Source organism: Cebus imitator, unplaced genomic scaffold (genome assembly GCF_001604975.1).
Source record: "Cebus imitator isolate Cc_AM_T3 unplaced genomic scaffold, Cebus_imitator-1.0 Scaffold15, whole genome shotgun sequence".
Lineage (NCBI taxonomy): Eukaryota > Metazoa > Chordata > Mammalia > Primates > Cebidae > Cebus > Cebus imitator.
In genome coordinates, this window is record NW_016107330.1 from 5,778,852 (window position 1) to 5,797,428 (window position 18,577).

The following is an 18,577-nucleotide window of genomic DNA, read 5'->3' on the forward strand; positions in this document are numbered from 1 at the left end:
GCTATGTTGGTCAGGCTGGTCTCCAAATTTCAGATGTTTTATGAAACAATGTGAAAGTAGGTTTGGGGTACAACTGAGGTCATCAAACCCACAGCGATCCATCACTCCCAGCTTGGCCTCCCAGGGCTGTGCAGATGCACACGTGTCTGCTCTCTACGTGGGTACCTGGAGAAGGATCATCCTCCTGCCCAGGTCCTCTGTGTCAAATACCCCCTTACTTCTCATGGGATCCATGAGATTACTTTCAGGGCTGCCCATTGGCAGAGAAGCCTGGCAGAGAAACACGTCAGAAAAGAGGAGTGGATGTGGGGATTGTCCAAGGAGGCCAGCGGCTGGGGAAAGATGGGCTTCAGCTGCAGTTGCAAACTAGACAATAAGAAGGACTTCCCAAATGTGGACGCTACTGCAGCAGTGGGACTGGTTAGCGAGGAAGAAAGAGGAAAGCTTTTGATATACAGACATATGTGTAAAAGCATGAGTAGTTGTCACTGGAGAACTCCGTGTTTGTCTTCCCTGGACTTCCTAGCATCTTCCCCCTAAGTCTGTAAAATTAGAGAATGCTTGTCAAGTGTCTCCCCAGGAATGGAGCACAGAGCAGTGTGAATCCTGGCCAACTCCAGGATCTCAGTTCTCTTTGGAAAATTCTCCAAGTGTGGGAGGAGGGACTGGCAGAGGAGAATGTCCTCGAAGCTTCGGGGCAGGGTGGCTGGTCATGGGACAAAGCACAGGAGCCCACATGATTATTTTAAAGCATAAAGCAGTAATTGTGGGTAAAAGCAGAGCTCTGTTGGACCGTTCTATTTACTTTATGATGGCATAAATAAGGACACATTGGGGTCCACCAGCATTTTAGGCCAGGGCCTCCTGGCCAGCCTGGCCCTGGGGTCAGGAGTGGTACGAGTTGGTGGCAGGGCCCATGCCACCTCACTGCCCAACCAGGGTCCTGCCATTAGCCCCCAGCAGCTACAGTGGAGAGTGACTGATGGGCTCTCCTCCTGCTGCTCTTCACACCCACGCTGTCCCTGGTCCTGTCGGCTGCCACAGAGGCCTTTCACCCATTTCATATATATTTCATGGGGCTTGTGCGTGAGAGGGTCAGCAAAGCATCTACATCCAACAGGGCGGCCATGATCAGGCCATAAAAAGTTGTTTTTTCACATTATCATGCAGTGTTTACAAAATGAGAATTCAGCTTTTGGAGCTACAGGTGCTGCTGGGGGCTCTCCTGCCACTTCCCAAGGGCAGGGAGTGTTGACAGTAGTTGGCTGCCTGAACAGAGCTGGGCTGGGCTGAGAACAGAGACCTCGAGGTGGAAGGGGGCAGGGCTCTCTCTGTGCCTTAGGGCAGGCTGGGGACATTGGGAGCAGCCACACTCCGTGCTGCCTGAAGCCTGGTAGATGGAAGTCAGGTATGCTGCTACGCATCCTAGGATGCGTGGGACACTCCATTACAAAGAAATCTGGCCGCATATGCCAACAGTGACAATGTTCAGAGGCCTTGCCATGGGCACAGGTGTGGATGAGGTGGGGTTGGCAGAAGATGAGGCCACAGAGGGAGGCCTGCTCCCTCCCTCCCTCCATTCCTTCCTTCCTGCCTGCCTTCTTTTTTTTTTTTTTTTTTTTTCCTTGAAATGGAGTTTCGCTCTTGTTGCCCAGGATGGAGTGCAATGGCACAATCTCAGCTCACTGCAACCTCTGCCTCCTGGATTCAAGTGATTCTCCTGCCTCCGCCTCCCGAGTAGCTGGGATTACGGGCATGCACCACCACACTCGGCTAATTTTTTATTTTTTAGTAGAGGTGAGGTTTCTCCATGTTGGTCAGGCTGGTCTTGAACTCCTGACCTCAGATTATCCGCCCACCTCAGCCTCCAAAAGTGCTGGGATTACAAGCATGAGCCACTGCACCCAGCCCTGCCTTCTTTTACTCAATACTTAGAGGGCTCATTAGGTTGCAGGCAGTGCTGGGCTAGGGCTGGCTCACACAGGCCCACAAATGGATCTCTTCCGAACTCCACGTCCAGTGACAGCCTGCCCATCACTGAAACTGGCCACGATAGGAGTATTTGCACCATGGAAATTGACAAACAAGTGCTGAAACCAGGTACCTCTTGAAAAGATAAGAGCCAGTTGTTAAACGTGGTTGGGCCCTTGCTAGATACTAGAGATGTCTAGGGAGCAAAACCAGGCCTGGTGCCTGCCCACGTGCGGTTTACAGTCTGCGGGGAGACACGGACATTCATCAAATAATTACACAACGGTTCGTTTCAGCTGTGAGAGGTGTCATGCAAGAAAGTTTCCAGGAATTAATGAGTGTGTGTGTGTGTGTGTGTGTGTGTGTGTGTGTGTGTGTCTTGGGGCTGTAGAATACCCACACTAGGTGACCAAGAAAGGAGTCCCTGAAAGAATCCACATTGAAACAGAGCCCTGAGCCTGTGTGAGGGTTCACTAGGCAGAGAGGAAAGTGGCAGGCTGCTATTCAGGCCGAGGGAACAGCAGGTTCAGGGATTGGAGAGGGGGGATTAGGAGCATCAGGGAAATGCAGGAAGCCCAGGTTGCCAAGGGCAGGGGTGAGAGGCTGAGGATGAGGCTGCCAAGGTCAGCCTGTGAGCCACAGCCAGGACTGTGGACTTCACCAGGGAGCCACTGAAGGACGTTGAGCAGAAGAGGTCCCTGGGAAGATACCATTTTAAGAAATGTCCTCTGGGCCTGAAGAGGATGGAATGAAAGGGAAAGGGGGAGGTAGGATATTGAGATATGGCTGGAGTGTTCTGGAAAGGAGGTAGTGGAGCCAACTGAGACAGGGGACAGGTGAAGGAGACTCAGGAGGGATGGAATTCAGCAGGGGACCTTTGAACATCAGCCTGCCCTCACCAAGCTCACTGCCTCAACTCTGCCTCAGTGGCAGCCAGCTTTTAAGTGCCCTGGCTCTCAGGTCTTAGGTCTGAGACCCTGTGGGGCAGCAATAGGCCCAGCCAGGTACAGGGACACATCCGGCCACCTCACCCTCCAGGGAAGCCTGGTTCTCTGTGCCATCTCCAACTCAGTCACACAGGACACATTTAGAACTAAAGCTTTCCCACCAGGCTCCAGGGAACTCCGGGTCCAGGCACACATTTGACGCCAGGCACACAGACGCCAGGGAGATGCCACTGTGCTTGACACTGCAGGCATCGAAAGAGCGTCAGAAGCCCAGGGCATGGGCCACTCAGCCACAGGCTGTGTATAGACTCAACATATTAAATAGAAAAAAAAAATGTTAATTAAAATGCCAGAGCTCTAAGCCTGTCCCATAGCTGCTGCCAAGGGTGTCTGCCAATGGCACTTGGAGGTCAGGAGCATGGGGGACCAGGGTGAAGAATGCCACCTCCCACCTCGCTGGGGTTGGGAGACCAGGAGTCAGGGCTGCCCTGGCACTCTTCACACAGGGTGGGGCATAGGAGAATTTACGAGGCCTTTACCTCTAAGCCTCTACTTTTATTTTTGTTTTGTTTTGTTTTGTTCCGTTTTGAGACAGAGTCTCCCTCTGTCGCCCAGGCTAGAGTGCAGTGGCGCAATCTCCGCTCACTGCAACCTCCGCCTCGCAAGTTCAAGCGATTCTCATGCCTCGGCCTCCCAAGTAGCTAGGATTACAGGCACACACCGCCATACCTGGCTAATTTTTGTATTTTTAGGAGAGGTGGGTTTCAGCATGTTGGCCAGGCTGGTCTTGAACTCCTGACCTCAAGTGATCCACCTCTGCGTTTTTAAGCAGCTCCCGGGTAGCTGATGTCCCTGGTCTAAAGACCACTCTAGGAGCAGGTAGGCTGGGCTCCCTCCTCTAAGTGCCAGACCCACTGCAAGACAGACGGATGGATCACAGGACCTTGAAGGCACCTTTTAGCCCTAGAGCTCTGAATCCCACTGGGTGAGGGGCCCAGGCGACCCCATTTGTGATGCCATTTGAGCAGCAAGTGCCGGCGTGCTCCAGGCTCTTCAGAGGTAGACACCTTTCCTCGCTCTGAATGGATTTTAGACAGGATGTGGAATCATGCCTGCTCGGCCCCTTTTCGTTGCAAATGTCAACCTCAGGCTAGGTGGAGGAGGGACTGCTCCAGGGCAAAGATGGTGGAAGGTAGTACATAGCAAAAGCTTCTACCAGACACTGGTGAATGGCGCACTGGGCCTGTCCGGCCATCAGCTCTGGCTCCAGGCTGCCTGTGTCACTCCCGCCCAGGGCCCACCTCCACCAAAGTCTACCATTCTTCCTTCCATCCCACCTTTCCGTGCCACCTGTCCTATCAGAGGGCCCAGCAGTTCAGTCAGCATTAGGCATGCGTGTCTCTGTTCATAGAATGAATATCTAGGCAACGTAGGGTTTGGTAGAGCAGCCCAAAGGATAGGCAGACACATAGAGCCCCAAGTTAAGTGGCGACACCCATGTCCACATCGGCATGTGTTTCCCCATCACGGGCGTTGGGATCCCATCAAGTCTGTCTCGGTCCTTAGGTCTGTCTCTCTGTCTCTCTCTGTGTCTGTCTCTCACTTTGAATCATGGCCAGCCTCAAGTTCCCCAGCCTGGCAGGCAAGGCTGGGAGTGATTTCCCAGCCTTTGAGAGTAGCATTCCATGCCCCACTCACCATACCAGCTCTTGCCAGTTTGAGCAATCCTGGCCCTTGTTCTCCTGTAACCAAGCACAGGCATCCAAGGACAGGCAAGAGGGCTGCTCCCCACTGGGAGGTGGGGAATTCGGGGCTGAGGCCGAGCTCCCACCCTAGCTTGCTGGAAGCATCGGTGAACCGCACTGAGCCTTCACTTTCCATCTGAAATGTGCCCTTTGCACCTTTATCCCTGGGGGAAGGCAAGAGAAACTGAGGCTTCCCAAGGGAATATCCAAGTGAAAAATGGTGTCATCTTCCTTGGATATCAAAACAAGTAGAACAAAGAAGGGCTGAGCTGGGGGAAAAGGGAAAGGAAATGGTAGTTCCCATAACCTGGGCTTTTACCATCACTAATGACATTGAACGTCACCAGATACCAGGCCCAGGTAATAAAAATACGGATAGACTTGTCTGATGGCCTAGGCAGTCACTTTGTGGCAGGGCAGATGGACAGGCCATGCACCAGCAGTGCCAGCAGGAAGCAGTGTACTGGGTGGGCAGTGCCACAGCCAGAGGGACGGCCACTCAGGGCAGCTTAGGGGTAGGCATACTCGGAAGGGCCTCCCTCTACAAAACCTATAAATCTGGAATGAACATACTTTTTCACGCATTCCTGGTCTCACAAAAAATAAGGGAAATCCCCAAGACGTCTGCGGACAAAAACCAAAAGCTGTCAGCTAATGCCAGAACCGGAGCAGTGACCGATCACTGAAGGCAAAAGCTGACGTTGTCCTAGAGGCAAAGGCTGCCACAGGACCGTTGTCGGGGGTTACATTTGGGGATGCGGTAAAGTGGAAGAACACAGCCGGAGACTCTGTCATTCAACCCGAGTCTCCCAAGGGGAATGAAGCGGCCCCTGGACCCCCGCCTCATCCCCACACCTCTTCTCTTCCCCATCCCAGCAGGAGTTAACGTAAATCCTCTCTGGCAAAAGGCATCTGCTGCTTAGACCCTAAAGAGTCTTGTAAATTAAGATTAAATATGTGTTCAGCAAAAACAAACAGCAAATTTAGACCCCCTAGGGTCTTCTCAGATACAGTATCAATACCAAATATAAAATACCAAATAAAAATCAATACCAGATATAAAATACTATGCACAAAATACTTAATACTTATCAATACCAAATATAAAATAGTATGCACAAAATACTTAAAGAACTATAAGATGAAATCACACACGTGAGCAAACAACAGGAAACTGACAGACCAGGAAAACTTGAAAGAAAAAACAAATCCAACATTTTAGAAATTAAAAATATGGAACATTGAAAATAAATAAGAGGGTGAGTTAAACAGCAGACTAAATAGGTGAAAAGAGAATTTCAAAAACAGAAAAAAGATCTAAGAAAATTATCCAGGATGCAATGCACAGAGCTAAGATGGAAGCTATAACGGAGGAATGACTATATCTCACAGAGTAGCCACGAGCCCACATGTGGCTTCTTAGATTTATATTTGAATTAATTAAAATTAAATACAACTAAAAACTCAGGTCTTTAGTTGCACTAGGCATATTTTACCTCTGCCGATTTTTCCTTTTTTCTTTTTCTTTTTTTTTTTTTTTTTTTTAAATGGAGTTTCACTGTCACCCAGGCTGAGTACAGTGGCATAATCTTGGCTCACTGCAACCTCCACCTCCCAGGTTCAAGGGATTCTCCTGCCTCAGCCCAGGCACCTGCCACCATACCCAGCTAATTTTTGTATTTTTAGTAGAGATGGGGTTGTACCATGTTGCGTTGCCCAGGCTGGTCTCAAACTCCTAGGCTTAAGCAAGCCTCCCGCCTCAGCCTCCCAAAGTGCTGGGATTACAGGCATGAGCCACCGCACGCCATCCACGAGCCACATCTTAAATGCTCATAACTACACATGGCTAATGGTTATCCTATTGGGCAGTGAAGGTTATAGCAGATTTTCATCAACACAGAAAGTTCTGTTGGACAGCACCAGGTCACAAGACAGGAAAAAAAAGAAAGTCCAACTTATGTCTAGGTGGAATCCTAGAAGGAGAGAACAGAGACAATGAAAAAGAGGTAACATTGTAAGAGATAATGGTTCAGAATATTCAAAAATGGGGTACAGAGATACAGGAAGCACAATTTATATTGTTCAGAATAAATTTTAAAAATCCACATCCAGCCACATGAAACTTCAGAACACCGAGGACAAAGAGAAAATCTCGAAAGTAGCTAATGACAGCAAAATTAGATTTGCAGCAGACTTCTCTTTTGCAAAACGGAAGACCTGCGATCATGGAACAACGTCTTCCAAGTGCTAAAACAAAACACGGGCTCTCAACCTAAAACTGTGCACCCAGCAAAACCCCTTTGAAGAAGAAGGGTGAAATAGGCAAAAGCTGTGACGGTTTACTACCAAAACACTTTTAATCGAAACATCTTTTAAATCATGTTCTTCAGGAATAAGAAAAGTTATTCCAGAAGGAAGGTCTGAGGACAAGAAGACATGATGAGCAAAGAAATTTGGTAAACATGTAAGTCCATGGTTTTAAGCAAGCGTTAGCAGTATGAAATAATCATCACGACAACGTCTAAATGAGGGCATTTTAAAAGAGGATAGAATTAAAATCTTGGATGCGGCAGCGTGTAACTCAAACCGAACAACCCCAGGTTTTGTTAAGATAAATATGTATAGTGAGTTTGCAAAGGTAATCATTAAGGCAGTGGTCCTAGCTGGGCTCCACCCCCAGGGTTGAAACCAAAGAAAAAGTTGTCTTCCATCCAGACCAGCTCCGTCCGACAGAAACTAATGCAAGCCACATGTGTAACTTTAGACCTTCTATTAGCCACATTCCAAGTAAAAAGAAACGGGTGACATGACTTTTAATAACACATCTTATTTAAAGTGGTATATCCAAAATATGATCAATATGTTATCAATTTAAAAATGATTATGAGATAGTTTACATTTTTTTTTGGTGCTGTCTTCAAACTCCAGTATGTGTTTTATTTTTATTATTTATTTATTTATTTATTTGACAGGATCTTATTCTGCCACCCAGGCTGGAGTGCAGTGGCCAAATCTCGGCTCACTACAACCTCTGCCTCCCGGTTCAAGCAATTCTCCTGCCTCAGCCTCCCAAGGAACTGGGATTACAGGCACACACCACCACGCCCGGCTAGTTTTTATATTTTTAGTAGAGACAGGGTTTCACCATGTTGGCCAGGCTGGTCTTGAACTCCTGACCTCAGGTAATCCACCCACCATGGCCTCCCAAAGTGCTGGGATTACAGGCGTCAGCCACCGTGCCTGGCCATTATTTTGTATTTTTAGTAGAGACGGGGTTTCACCATGTTGGCCAGGCTGGTTTTGAACACCCAGCCTCAAGTGATCTGCCTTCCAAAGTGCTTGGATTATAGGCTTAAACCACCACACCCGGCCCTTAAGTCACTTCTCAGCGTGAACTAGCCACGTGACGTGTTCAGTAGGCACACGTGGCTTGTAGCGGCCATGCTGGACAGAGCAGTCTGGACAGTAGGTGACAATCCTGCAGGGAACAGAGGCCCCCGCTCCATCACTGAGTGTCTACTCTGTGCCAGACACGAGGCTGAACACTGCACACACCATCTCATTTCGTCCTCACATGAGATTAAGCGTTATCATCATCCCCGTTTTACAGAGGGGAAAACCGAGGTTGAGAAAATGTAAAACGCTTGCACAAGATCATCTGGTTGGTAGCCCACTGAGCTGGGATTCAAACCGAGGGCTCCCATATTCCAGTGCCAACCTCGGACCCTCTCAGCCAGGGGTTTCTCTATGTGGTTTATTGCATTGGGCCACATAGTAATGATTTTAGGCTTTGTGGGCCTGTCTCAACTACTCAACTCTGCCATTGCCACATGAAAGCAGCTTTAGACAATAAATAAACAAATAGGCATGGCTGTGATCTAATAAAAGCTTTATTTAGAAAAGCAGGAGGGAGGGCTGGATTCAGCCCCGGGCCATAGTCTGCTGACCTCTATTCTGGGCCAACAAATTGCCTCTGAAAGGCCCCTTATAGGGGAGACCTCAGTGTTCACACTCAGTAGTACTAACATTCTGGAGGTGGGGTGTGCATGCGTGCATATGTGTTGAGGTGGGTGGAAGGACGCAGAGCCTCTCATTCCAAAGTCCATTCCAAAGTCCACAGGCGTCCTGGTTTCTGGGAGGATCCAGAGTGGCTACCTTTTAGTGGTAGGTTCTGAGTCTCCACCAGGGACTCAGCCAGCGCCCCTGACTCAGCAGCCCCTCCGTGGAGCAGCCTGGCCATCAACATGAGTTATTTCTGCTCTCAAGGCTGAGAAGGAGGGAAATAAAAGCCAGGATTGATGGAATCCGGACATAAAAATCTGGCCCCTTAATGCCTGCATTTTGGAAACTGCCTTTAATTAATGGTTTATGACCCCAAAGGCCTGCTAGACTCCTCCCAATCTCTTCTGTCACACAGTCTCCCTGGTGCTGAGTCCTCGGGGTTGAGGGAGAGGGAGGCGGTGGTGAACAGCGATGGTGAATAGCTGTCTTGCAGAAACCAAAATGTGTGGTTTGCGCATATGAACCCAGCTTGGCCTCTGGCATTCCTAGGGCCTGGACTCCATAAATAATGCGAGTTGTAAAGCCAGCTCTCCTTACAGCCCCAAGGCCTGCTTGCTACACAAAATAACCCAAGTAACCCACACACACTCACAAAGACACACAGGCACACGCACACACGCTCACACATGCACACCAGAAATCTGCTGCTTCTGTTTGTTCGCGTATCTGTCATCCCCTTCTGACCCTCTGTTCCCTCTCTCGCTCTCCTCTTTCCAATTTACCTTTCCATAGTTATTGCGGCTGGGCAACCTTTCTCTCCCCAGATGCTGTTCTTTGAACCTTCCCCTCTTCTGGGGGACTCAGGAGCAGGTGCTAACTTCTGCTCCCATCTCCTTTCTCCCCTTCCCATGCCCCTTTAGCTCCCTTTCTTGGGGAGACGTATAGTAGCCAAGGGCTGCAGACACCCGCAGCCCACCCCCCTGGGCATAGAACAGAAAGATGTGCCCTCATCTCACCGAGAGTCCCACCCCTCTCACCTCAACCAGGTAGGAGTCCAGCAGGGACAGTGAATTTCTGCCCTGCCAGCCTGGACAACCAGGGGGACTTGTTCCCTCCAAAGTCACCAAAGCTGCACCCAGGAATGTAGCAGGAAGGAGGCAGCAGCAGCTGAACTCTAAATGTGGCTAAACAGTGTCCAAGCCCCAGGAGAGGGGCCCTCTATTACCTTTAGTGGCCACCTTGACTAAGTGTCTCCTGTCAGCCTGATAAAAGAGACATCAGAAAAAATATTCCTATATGATGAATGTATTTGGGAGTAAACAAAACGGATTAGACTCTGGAAGCATAGCCGTGGCAAGCCATAGGTGCATCTGGAGAGGGGACAGCAAAGGGAAGATTTTGTTGGCAAAAAGAGAAGTTCACATAAGCTGCTTGGAAACAGACTTCATTGGCTCTGGAGGCTCAAAGCTGGAGTTGGCGTCTGTTCATTGGCGGAGACATCGTTACCGGGCAGCGTTCTTTGGAGAACATCTTATCTGAATTGCTGCAGTCCCGAAGAAGGAATTTCTTGGGGGGTTATTTTAGAAAGTCCTTGAGACAGTCCTTATCTCAGATATGCAAGCATCAGTTCCCCTCCTTCATGCCTTTGGGCTCTAATTCTTTTGGATCTGACAAAAGTGATTTCATCCTGGTATCTGCAACTTTCACACTCCAGTAGCTTCCCATTCAGAGTTGATAACATTCATTTCAAGCCAGGAGGCAGATACGCTCATCATTCCCATTTTATATATGGAGAAACGGAGGTTTCAGGAAATCTGCCTGAAGCTGAGGTCTGTTCAGCTCCAAAGCCTGGTCCACATGGATGACACGGGCCATGTCTTGGAACTTTGGGTAACCAGATTTGGCCACACGTCACCTCTCCTCTTCCCAGAAGCACATAACAGAGGTGAGACTCAGCTACTGGAAAAAGAGAGTGAAGCCTGCCAGGCTGGAGGCCTCTCGGGAGCTCTCAGCTCTCTCCCATCCAGGAAAGATGCCCTGTTTCAGTGCCTGTTCCAATCCCTATAGAACTTGGAGTCCTGAGTCTGATCAGAAAGACTTCCCTGCAAGCCACGCCAGTCCATGGGAGCCAGGCACCAGCACTGGGCACCGGTCTGCACCCCTGGCTGGACAGCCCTCTCACCAGGCCGGAACCTGGGGCCCTGGTGGGCCTGCAGAGGCAGCTGCTGTTTCCAAATTCCCGGGTACTATGGCAACAGGAGGTCACTCAGACTGGTGACCTGCACAGAGCTCTCTGCACCCTCTGCCATTTCCCTGGGAAAAATAAAGGCCTTCAGCCACTGAGAAGGGAAACACGACCATGTTGGCAGTGACCTCTCAACCTGTACTTGTCCCAGCATGGACAGCCCTGTCACACTCACCCCGGCTGAGTCCTCACAGCAGCCCACAGAGGAGGCAGACAGCACAGAACAGTACCAGGCTAGCATTACAGAGGGGAAACTGAGGCACAAGGTGTTTGGGAGACAGGTTTTGATGGAGATGGGGATGATGGATGAGTGTGTGGTCACCAAGTATGTGCAGCTCTTTTCAAAGAGTCCCTCAAGGAGTTTAAAATGGAGTGAGGGGCTTTCTGCGCTACCTGCCGAGGGCTCCAAATGGCGTTGTTCTGGATTCCCGTTGTAACTTAAAGGGAAACTTTCACAATGTCCGGAGCCCTTGATGTTCTGCAAATGAAGGAGGAGGATGTCCTTAAGTTCCTGGCAGCAGGAACCCATTTAGGTGGCACCAACCTTGACTTCCAGATGGAACAGTATATCTATAAAAGTAAAAGTGATGGCATCTACACCATAAATCTGAAGAGGGCCTGGGAGAAGCTTCTCCTGGCAGCTCGTGCCATTGTTGCTATTGAAAACCCTGCTGATGTCAGTGTTATATCCCCCAGGAATACTGGCCAGAGGGCCGTGCTGAAGTTTGCTGCTGCCACTGGAGCCACTCCAATTGCTGCCGCTTCATTCCTGGAACCTTCACCAACCAGATCCAGGCAGCCTTCCGGGAGCCACGGCTGCTTGTGGTTACTGACCCAAGGGCTGACCACCTGCCTCTCACGGAGGCGTCTTATGTTAACCTACCGACCATTGCTCTGTGTGACACAGATTCTCCTCTGCGCTATGTGGACATCGCCACCCCATGCAACAACAAAGGAGCTCACTCAGTGGGTTTGATGTGGTGGATGCTGCCTCGGGAAGTTTTGCGCATGCGTGGCACCCTTTCCCGTGAACACCCGTGGGAGGTCATGCCTGATCTCTACTTCTACAGAGATCCTGAAGAGATTGAAAAAGAAGAGCAGGCCACTGCTGAGAACGCTGTGACCAAGGAGGAGTTTCAGGGCGAATGGACTGCTCCGGCCCCTGAGTTCACTGCCACTCAGCCTGAGGTTGCCGTCTGGTCTGAAGGCGTGCAGGTGCCCTCTGTGCCCACCCAGCAGTTCCCTACGGAAGACTGGAGCACCCAGCCTGCCACGGAAGACTGGTCTGCAGCTCCCACTGCTCAGGCCACTGAATGGGTAGGAGCAACCACTGAATGGTCTTAAGCTGTTCTTGTGTGGGCTCTTAAACAACATATAAGATTCATGGAAAATAAACATCAAGGTTTCAAAAAAAAAAAATGGAGTGAGGGAAGGCGTTGCAGGGAGGAGGTTTGTAACTTGAAAAAGTGATATTTCTAGGCTGTCTTTTTCCCCGTGTCAAACATAATATAGTCAATGCAGAAAACGTGGGAGACAAATACGCACACAGTCACAAATGTGCTCACACACTCACATGCCACGTTCACACACACACTCACACAATTACCTACCACTAGACAGACGTTTCATGTTTATCCAGCTCTTACTTCATATCTATTTTTATATGTTAGATTTTAACCATCTAGTATATTGTGTAAATATATAAGTATATGTAATAATTATACACTTTACATCTATGTATAATTTTTAAACCACAGTCAGGGTTACACTGTGCCTGCTGTGTATTCCTTTTTCTTTTTCTTTTTCTTTTTTTTTTTTTTTTGAGACACAGCTTCGCTCTGTCACCCAGGCTGGAGTGCAGTGGTGCAATTTCGGCTCACTGCAAACTGCGCCTCCCGGATTCAAGCGATTCCCCTGCCTCAGCCTCTCGATTAGCTGGGATTACAGGCACATGCCACCATGCCCGGCTAATTCGTTGTATTTTTAGTAGAGACGGGGTTTCACCATGTTAGCCAGGATGGTCTCGATCTCCTGATCTCATGATCCGCCCACCTTGGCTTGCTGGAATTACAGGTATGAGCCACTGCGCCCAGCCCACGTCCAGCTAATTTTTTCGTATTTTTGGTAGAGGTGAGGTTTCTCCATGTTGCCCAGGCTGATCTCAAACTCCTGAGCTCAAGCCTTCTGCCCGACTCGGCCTCCCAAAGTGTCGGGATTACAGGTGTGAGCTACCACACCCAGCCTGTTTAGGTTTTTATTTAATCCTGTTTTAGAGAGATTCTTTTTCCCTCTCAATTGCATCTCTGTAACCTGAACTTTGTATATTTACCAGGCATTGATGCAGCCAACCATAGATGGAAGAGCGGGGTTGGAAAATGTTGGTAGATGGATTTATGAATTTATGTATTTATTTGGTCTGAGAGGGCCACTCCAGAAACTGCTTTCAGTGTATTAAGAAATGAAGCTGAGTTCCATTTATCCTAAGAAAATAAATCACCTGGTTGCCCAAAGGTGACTGCCGCTGTGTTGTTTACAATAGCTAAAAATTGGAAACGAGCCCCATGCCCATCAGTGGGAGGCAGGTAAAATACATTACGGAGCCTCCTTCTGATGAATCCCTTGCAGCACAAAGGTACTACAGGTCTCTACTGAGATGGAAAGATGTCCTTCACAGCGAAAGCGAACAGGCATATCACAAAATGGGCGCACCCTGTAAGCAGGCGGGTCTGTGTGTGTTTGTAAGTGTGGCTTTTCTGTATCCCAAAGAGTATTTAGCAGCTGGTTGTCTCTGGGTGGTGTCAATGGAGAAAAATGAAGAGACAGGTCTCAGTCATTTTAGGAGGTGTATTTGTCGAAGTTAAGGACACATGCCCGGGAGACAGGGCTATGCCTTTCTCTTTTTATTTATTTATTTATTTAAGACGGGGTTTCACCGTGTTGGTCAGGCTGGTCTTGAACTCCCTACCTCAGGTAATCCACCAGCCTTGGCCTCCAAAGTGCTTGGATTACAGGCGTGAGCCACCACGCCCGGCCAAGCTATGCCTTTCTCTGAGGATGATTTAGAGGGCTCCAAATTTAAAGGGGAAAGGACAGGATATTGACAAGCACACAGTTTTCATATAAGAGGAGAATGGTGGAAAATAATCATGCGTGCCTTTGGCCCAGCGAATCTGCATTTTTATATAAGGTAACATAAACAGATGGGGAAAATCCAGGGAATCGGCATTTTTATGTAAGATTTTTAGTAGAATCTTATAAATGGGGCAGGGGAAGTCAGATATGCATTTGTGCCAGGGGAGCAGAGGGGTGAATACTGTGTGAAGATACGCGAGCCATCTACATTGTCACGGTGAATTTTAACAGACACGCTTTAGGGTAAATATCTCGGAGCTCACTAGGAATTTCCTTGTGGGCAACATATGAGGGAGGTGTGTAGCTGTTCATCTTGAAGCCGTCTTACGCAGGTTTGCGTGACCGAGTTCCCAGCTTGACTTTTCCCTTTGGCTTAATGAATTCGGGGTCCCAAGATTTATTTTCGTTGGAAATAGATGCTCGGTGCCGCAAAGAAAAATTAGCACTGAGACAAAGGATCTTTTAGCAACGCAATTTTTACTTCCTGGACTGCAAGAAGGCTACTCTCACTAACCATCTTGCCACGAGAGTACAATATACAAAGAAAAACACACAAAATTATTTTTTACGCATTTGAGGTCGTCCTTACTGCTGTGTCTGATCTCGGTTGGCTGGAGCCTGACCTCATAATCTAAACTAAAACCCAATTAGCTAATAACTTAAAACTTTTTTAAACAGGTAAAAGCAATGGAGAGCTGGGACGTGCCCGTGAGCACATCCAGCACAGATATCTTGTGCTGGATGTGCTCACAGTCTCTGCTGCCTCCCGGGACCAGCCTGAGCAGCTCGGCACACTGGCCAGCACAGATATCTTGGTTAAAGTACAAGGACATAGAGTGTGTTCTTACGTGCCTGTGAGCATGGCATGTTTAACGGCTCCATAGGGCAGGGCTTAACAGAGAGTTATTAGCACACTTATTTTTTAATGAGAAAAGCAACTTTAAAAAGGAACTTTTCTGCTTCCCACAATTTTCTTTTCACAGCTGCATGGGGTGATCTGATTTTCTGTTTTATTTTTTTTTTCTGGCACAAGGTTTTTCTTTTCTTTTCATAGATTACTTCTGTGGTGGGAGCACAGGCAGAAAAACAAAAAAGCCAAAAGCCATTTTGATTTAGAAGAGAAGAAATGCGCGGCGGGCCTTGTCCTCTGCCTCCGGGGGTGTGGCCTGCCCAGCCCCCGCCCGGCAGCCTCGTCCCCCAGCGTGGCCTGCACTTGTGTGTTGCAGACTCGGACAGCCAGTGCAGCCCCACTCGGCAGAGCCTCAGCCTGTCGGAAGGCGAGGAGCAGATGGACCGGCTGCAGCAGGTGGAGCTGGTGAGGACCACCCCCATGTCCCACTGGAAGGCGGGCACCGTCCAGGCCTGGCTGGAGGTGGTGATGGCCATGCCCATGTACGTCAAGGCCTGCACGGAGAACGTGAAGAGCGGGAAGGTAGGCGACTCCGGCCCCTGGGGGACGTCCTCCATTCCCTGTGTGAGCTTTATGCACCCAGAAGCTGGCCTGCCCCCCGCTCCCACCCTGGAGTCAGGAGAAGGCGCAATCTAGGAGCCAGCCAATGCCATCAGTCTCTGATGTACCTGCTTAGTCACTGTGCCACCCTGGCAAGGCACAGAGCCCTTCTGAGCCTCAGCTGCCTCATCCTGAAAATGGGCCCAAGCTTCCTTTACCCGCCGAAGGGAAAGGGCTCTTTCTGCCTGGACGGGAATTCCAGCCCACGTCACAGCTGCAGAGGTTTCCATGTGCCCTGACCCCACTGTAGGAAAGGAGGCTAGGAGATAGGAAGGAGCCCCCCGCCAACACACCCCCTCTAGGGCAGGAACCCCGCAGCCCCCACATGACACTCCCTCCCGGGGGCAGGTGCTGCTGAGCCTGAGTGACGAGGACCTGCAGCTGGGCCTGGGCGTGTGCAGCTCCCTGCACCGGCGCAAGCTGCGCCTGGCCATCGAGGACTACCGAGACGCCGAGGCGGGCCGCAGGTGAGGCCACCTCGAGGGGCCCCAGGGGAGGAGGGAGAAAAGTCCTCCTGAGGCCTTTGGTCACACAGGTGGTGGAGTGGGGCACTAAGGGCTGGGCCAGGTGTGGGGGACATCAGGCTGTGACTAAGATGGTCCGGGGATGCCCCTGAGGAGGGGGCTGGGGCGCACCCCTGCCCTGCTCTGGACCAGCCTGCTCCATAGAGAGACAGACACACGCAGGTGAGAGGCCCCAAATGCCCTAGGACACCCCCCAACCAATGCGGGAGCCTCACAAGCCCCCAGAACTCCTCTGTCTCCCGGGACCAGCCTGAGCAGCCCTGCACACTGGCCACAATGATGTCTGCTGCCGGCTCTTACCGTTCCAGGGCGAGGAAAGACGGTGCGAGGCAGAGCAGAGGCTGGCAGAGATCAAATAGGCACGAGTGGGCTCAGTGAAACCTCCCACATAGAGGAGGGGGCCGGGCGGGGCAGGGGGGCTTCTCTTAGTGGGCATACCTGGGAGCCACAGGGCCTTCCCATCAGGTGTACCCCCCCGGCCACCCGTCTCCGCCTCTCACACCACCTCTCCCCTGTCCCTGCCTGCCTGCCTCTCTTTCTACTTTCTGTGAGCAAAATTTGTTGAACAGGGGCAGCTACAGGGTAAAAGGAAGGAACCCCCCCCACCCCACCCCACCCCATTCTGAGTTTGTGGAGAGGAGAGGAACTCACTTTGTAAATCTGACACTTCTGTTTTGCATAATTATGTCCTTCACTGGTTTCCCTATCATTTTTGTGCAGTTAATTAATCAGACCTGGTGGTGTGTGCTGTAATTTGCAGAAGCAGCTTAGTGGATTTTTTTAGAAGCAGGGGTTGGGGTGGAAAATTGGGCTGGTTTGGGAGCAGGGAAACCAAATCCATGTGTATGCTGGGGAGGGGCCCTTGGCGTGATTCTCGGGTGGCAGGAAGTGCTGAGGTGAGATGACCAGAAACGTAGGGAGCGACTCAGAGGGAGAAAGTGCCAGGCCTCAGTAGTACCATCAGGACACTGGCCCACCCTAGACAGGGCTAGGCTGAGGGACAGGGGAGGGGTCATGAGGGCAACCCCTGCTGGGTTTCCCACCTCCTAGCCAGTTTCATCCCAAAGCCCCTCACCATCCTTGGTCACCCAAGTTGGAAATTCCTCCTGCCCCCTCGCCCCACACCCAGCAGGGTCCATAAACACTGCCTGTGTTCACTGAACAGGGTGGGGATGACTGCTTCACCTCTCGAAAATTTGAGGAGTCTGGGCTACTGCCTGGGTTCCCCCTAAATGGGATTTGGGCTGCCATAACAAAATGCCACTCCCGGGGGCTTAGACAACAGAAATTTCCATCTCACAGTTCTGAGGCTGGAAGTCTGCGGCTGGGAGGCCAGGATGGCTGGGACCTGGGGAGGACTCTTTCCTGGTTTGCAGAAGGCAACCTTCTTGCTGTGTCCTCACATGGGAAGGGAGGGAGAGGGAGGGGGAGAGAGCTGCCACGGATCTCTTCCTGTAAGGACAATAATCTTGTCATGAAGGGCACCCCTACAACCTCATCCAATCACCTCCCAAAGGCCCCAGCCCCAAATACCACCACATGGAAGGTTAGGATTTCAGCATATGAATTGGGTTGGGGGGGACATTTAATCCCTAACAGTGGCACCCTGTAACCTCCAGAAAGCAGGAGTCTGTGGTGCCAGGGATCATGGACCCCTTGCTTAGACACCCCCAGGGCTTCCTGGAGAAGGCAGAGGCCTTATTTGGAGTTTTCTATTCCCAGTGGGAGTCTGGCCTGTCTCCAGTTTGCCACCTGAACTTGCTTGCCCTCTCTGGGACTGTTTCCCACCTGGGAAATGAAGGGAGTTAAATTAGGACAGTGGTTTTTAAACTTTCGAGGCTCATGGCCACTTGAGAGAATCTAATGAGAGCTTTTGACACTTTCTCTGGAAGAAATACACAAAACTTCACAGCTTTTCACTGCATTGGGTTGGTGGGTGGGACCCTCTGGCCCACCCACTTTCAGGGGTCCATGGACTCGGGGGTAAGAACTCCAAGTGAGTTCATCTTCGAGAACATTTTCAGCCATGATGTCTTGTGTGCCCATTGGGGAAGATGCTGCCCTCTCTGGGACTGGTCTCTTTATCTACAAAATACCAATGACAAAACCCAGCAACCCCCTTGCCAACGTATCATCACCACCTTATGGATATCATTTTATTTATCCTCACATCAATGCAGCGTAGACATGCTTATTCCCATTTTAAAGATGGAGAAGACTGGGTATAGTGGCTCACGCCTGTAATCCCAGCACTTTGGGAGGCTGAGGCAGCCAGATTACCTGACATCAGGAGTTCGAGACCAGCCTAACCAATAAGGTGAAACCCTGTCTCTACTAAAAATACAAAAATCAGCAGTTGTGGTGGTGGGCGCCTGTAATCCCAGCTACTGGGGAGGCTGAGGCAGGAGAACTGCTTGAATCCAGGAGACGGAGGTTGCCGTGAGCAGAGATCGCGTCGTTGCACTCCAGCCTGGGCAACAAGAACGAAACTCCATCTCAAA

At 50.3% G+C, this 18,577-nt stretch overlaps 1 protein-coding gene and 1 pseudogene across 4 annotated transcripts in view; both read left to right on the forward strand.

The window, feature by feature from the left end:
- The window catches only part of KAZN (kazrin, periplakin interacting protein), a 1,292,076-nt gene that overhangs the window by 1,232,083 nt on the left and 41,416 nt on the right, over window positions 1–18,577 (forward strand). For all 4 annotated transcript variants that reach the window (XR_005196313.1, XM_037729866.1, XM_017502852.2 and 1 more), the window contains 2 exons: window positions 15,269–15,474; window positions 15,901–16,019. Coding sequence is in view for 3 of the 4 variants with exons in the window: in XM_037729866.1 (XP_037585794.1) it covers window positions 15,269–15,474; window positions 15,901–16,019 (325 nt within the window). In the remaining variant the exon portion in view is untranslated. The remainder of the gene's footprint in view (window positions 1–15,268; window positions 15,475–15,900; window positions 16,020–18,577) is intronic.
- LOC108285570 lies at window positions 11,308–12,311 on the forward strand (annotated as a pseudogene).